Here is a 4,163-nt window from a genome sequence, read left to right as displayed (position 1 = left end):
AGGGAGAGAGAGAGAGAGGTGAGAGAGAGAGAGAGAGAGAGAGAGAGAGAGAGAGAGGGTGAGAGAGGGATGGGCGAAGAGAAGGCAGCAGGAAGGAAGGGAAGAGTGAGGAAGAAAATAGAGAGGAGATTAGGAAAAGACCGGAGATAAACATGTGGCTGGTAAAAACAAAAAAACAAAAAAAGCAAAGCAGCAGAGGCAGGCCTGAGGCAGAGGGGACAGATGGGAGGAGAGGCTGGAGGAAAGGAAGTTTGGCATGTTGAGCTGGGCTCTTCAGGATTTGCAACTTGATGCTATTTTGAAAGCCTACTAGGGGGTTGGAGCCGGATTGTTTCCTATAATAATAATGTTTTGAGTTGTGCACATGTATCCAATGTTTACGCATTAATCTCATGACTTCCCGCCTGGTCATTTGTTTCAACGGGAACAAGAACCCATTCAACTTAAATAAACGATCACAATTGCGAGAATGCCGTAATTGTAACAACAGGACTAAATCAGGAAAGTCTAATTTGCAGGCCAAACAGAGGAGCCGCGACATGCAGCTCCAGAGCCCAGTCCTCATGGGGGGGGGGGTCTCTACCGGGGGCCCTTTTGTTCACAGTGTACACAACGCTGCCTGCTACGTTTCCTGTGGTGGTGCAAGAGGATCATGCGCGGGTACCTGTGTCCATGTTGAGGGCGATGTCGGGACTGGCCCCGGCGAAGGCCCCACTCCAGGCCGAGGCGGGCCCCGACTCCCCCTTGCCCCCCAGGTCGCAGGGCGAGCCGCCGGGCCCAGGCACGGAGCTGCTGGCGGCCAGGCGGTGGTGGTGCGAGCGCACCGAGGGCACCAGCAGCGAGCCGTAGCGCGGGTCGAAGGCGGCGCCGTACACCTCGTGCACGCCGGGCCGCGGGTACGCCGAACCCTGGCCCCCGATGGCGCCCCCTAGCGAGTAGGGGTGGTGGTGGTGGTGGTGGTGGTGGTGCGAGGGGTGCCAGGCCACGTCGGGGCTGGGCTGGTGGAGGTGGCCGTGCAGCGAGGCCGAGGCCGAGTAGGGGTCCCCGGGGAAGGAGAGCTCGGCGTGGGGGGCCCCCAGGCCGGAGGGCCCCGAGGACTGGTAGGTGCTGTTCCAGAAGGACGGGGGGAAGCTCCTCTGGTTCATGGGGAAGGGTCCGTCTGAAGGAGATAGAGGGGGGGGGGGGGTTGAATTTGTGAGGTTTTGATTTGTTTTATGTCGTGCTTCATTTGCCGCAGCAACAAATCTTGAAAAAAAAAATTGATTTGTTTCTAAGTGCGGCATGACGTTATTCATGCTGCTGAGGCACACACACGCCCACGGTCGTGTTATATGAGGGTCTTATTTCAGGTGTGTGTGTGTGTGTGTGTGTGTGTGTGTGTGTGTGTGTGTGTGTGTGTGTGTGTGTGTGTGTGTGTGTGTGTGTGTGTGTGTGTGTGTGTGTGTGTGTGTGTGTGCTATTTATTCCACTTAACTTAAAATGTAATTCATAGTTCTTTGATTCTCACTTCATCAACACAAACAAAGTAAGAGACTTTACAATGGTCCGAAATGTTGGGAATTTATTGCGATCCTGAATTTTAGAGTTCACTTAAAAGACTGACTGCTCAAGACATGATGACAACCAATAGCCTACTATGTACCGGAAATTAAAAAAAATACTTAATAGCAGAAGGATCTATCGACATGGACTCAACAAAAAATGTAGCTGGCTTATTTGTTTGGCGATTTAAGCTATTTATATTTAGGTATTTTGAGTAGCCAAAAAAAACAACTGGAACGCCAAAACAGTTATTGCAAGCAATTTCATAAGTAAGTAAAGCTTAGTTATACATAATCTATCCTCTTTACCCTCTCATAAAGTCCTATAATAAATACACTTTTTCTTTAGGAAGGTACACTTGCAGGCACGCAAACTCGAAGACGAAATCATGAGATATATCGGGTATCTACCTCGTGCGGACTTGTTGCTGTTGTTGGCGCTGGACGCGTAGCCGCTAGACTGGCTGAGCGCGCGGCTGAAGTGCTCGTCCACCACGGTGCTGATGTCCCCCTGGAAGTAGGTGAAGAGCACGCACCTGGCGCTCAGATACTCAGCCTCGGGTGACGGCTCTTTGTCGCGGCCGCAGTCCTCCTCCTTGATCGACGCGGGCACGGGCAGGTTGGTGAACGAGCCGCTCGCGCTGCATCTGCCCGCGCCGTCGTGGGACTCTTGCATTTTAGAATAAAACGCCAATTTCTATTTTCAAAAAAAGAAGGAAGAAGCTTATTACTTTTACATTCTTTAAACAACTATACAAAAATAATAAGAGATGCAGCAAATTAATCGTCTGCGTTAATTTAATGTAGCCTACTAGAATAAGGCTTTTCACAGTTATCGATTTTTTTGAGGCAACATAATCTACTTTCTTTTTAAATCATCCTCTTCGAAATAACAATCCTGCTATTTACAGGGATACAATGAGGTTCCACTTTATTTTCAATGGGTTAGTTCAAAATAACAGAGGGCTGCTGTCTGAATGTCTTCGCACTATTTGAGGTATGTCTCTGTGCTGCAGACGGAGATGCACTCGTTGACGGAGATGCACTGAGAGTCAAACACACTCAAGGAGAGACAACGAGTAAAACAACAAGAAATAGGCTACATCTAACACTATTACACCCCGATCTTTAATCGAAAAACAATATAGAAGTATGCTTCAATTAATAGATTACAATTTTAAAATCTACTTATTTTAAGCGAGATTCTTCCTGCTCACCCTTCAGCTGTGTCTGAATTAAAAACTTAAAATGAAGTAAATGAAGCAATTTATACACAATGCAGTTTCTGTCAAATATAGTTTTTGGTTTAAAACAATTATTTATTTATTATCAACCACAACAATGAAGTGTACAGTATCGAGAACACCGCATGCGCACGACTCACACTAGTCTACAAAGTTAGTGATGTAGTTTAATGAATTCATGCAATTTATCACATTTAAACCCGTAATTCCACGGACGAAATGGACAAAATTGCCATTTAATACAAATTAAAACAAAGCTATTTCCCGTCTAAAATATAAGTTTATTAGCTATTTCATTTTTTTCGCACTTTGTATATTTCTTCAAACAACGACGACTTCAGACTTAACGCTTTCTAAAGACCTGGGGTGAATAACGGCGCCACAAACACAGGTCACATGTGGACTCTACAGAAGCATCATGAAGTCGGTGAACAGAATTCCTACCTGGTGGTGGTAGGGGCTGTAGGCGGTGGCGAAGTATGGCTGAGGCGGTGAACCGTACACTTGATACATAACATCCAGGCAGCTCATGGCGATACTCAGCAAGGGAAGCACCACTAACTTGACGTTAGACACACACGCCTCATCTGAAGCAGGCCCAACCGCTTCAAACTGTTGGAAATGATCAATATATTGTTAAGAAATCAATGTGATGAATGGTCTTTCTACCGGCTCGCTCTATCTCTATCTCTCGCTTGAGCTCTCTCTATCTCTCGCGCTCTCTCTCTCTCTCTCGCTCTCGCTCTCTCTCGCGCTCGGTCCCGCGCCTCTGTCTTAACGCGCCGCTTAGTGTGCAGCATTCGGCGCGTGGCGGGCCAAAGTGCAGCTTCGCCTTTGACGTGTTTCGGTGCACTGCTGGCTCTGACCAATGGGCTGACGTATAGGAAGCCCCTCTTTCTTGTGTCTGTGGAGCCCGGTCCGTGAGGGGGATTTAATAGCCTTTAATTACCGTCGTTGCTGGACTTGAAGATGTCTCTTGCCAATGCAGAAATGTGAGCCTCTTGCAGTGCCTTATAGGCCCAGGCATTTTTATTTAAGCTACTGTGCAGATTGCCTATGTGATATCTTTAGACTATGCGAGTGTGTGCGGCCCTTTGACATCCCTTAAACATTACAATTAATTGATGTTGTTGCACTTATAAAATGATTGATCCTAGACTACAAGGCTATATATATTTTTTATAACATTGATATAGCTATATTCGTTAGATAAGAAGGTTTGGGGCATAAGAGAATTAATACACCGATATGGGATTAACAGCACAGACACATTATTTTAAACACAAAAAGGCCTACCCCAAATTGTTATTGTCTGCAAAAAGGGGAATAGTCATTGTAGGTCCAGACCCGTTACAGAAATGTAACGAGTCGGACTGAT

At 46.8% G+C, this 4,163-nt stretch overlaps 1 protein-coding gene across 2 annotated transcripts in view; it reads right to left on the bottom strand.

The window, feature by feature from the left end:
* vgll2a (vestigial-like family member 2a) overlaps positions 1–3,700 on the bottom strand; it is a 4,478-nt gene extending 778 nt beyond the window's left edge. For both annotated transcript variants that reach the window (XM_056581606.1, XM_056581607.1), the window contains exons 1-3: positions 3,230–3,700; positions 1,953–2,238; positions 665–1,159 (exon numbers count right to left, since the gene is read on the bottom strand). In XM_056581606.1, the coding sequence (XP_056437581.1) occupies positions 665–1,159; positions 1,953–2,238; positions 3,230–3,316 (868 nt within the window). In that variant the 5' untranslated portion in view covers positions 3,317–3,700. The remainder of the gene's footprint in view (positions 1–664; positions 1,160–1,952; positions 2,239–3,229) is intronic.
* Positions 3,701–4,163: the final 463 nt, after the last annotated feature.

This window comes from Gadus chalcogrammus, chromosome 21 (genome assembly GCF_026213295.1).
Source record: "Gadus chalcogrammus isolate NIFS_2021 chromosome 21, NIFS_Gcha_1.0, whole genome shotgun sequence".
NCBI lineage: Eukaryota > Metazoa > Chordata > Actinopteri > Gadiformes > Gadidae > Gadus > Gadus chalcogrammus.
This window is presented reverse-complemented; position numbering and strand designations above follow the sequence as displayed.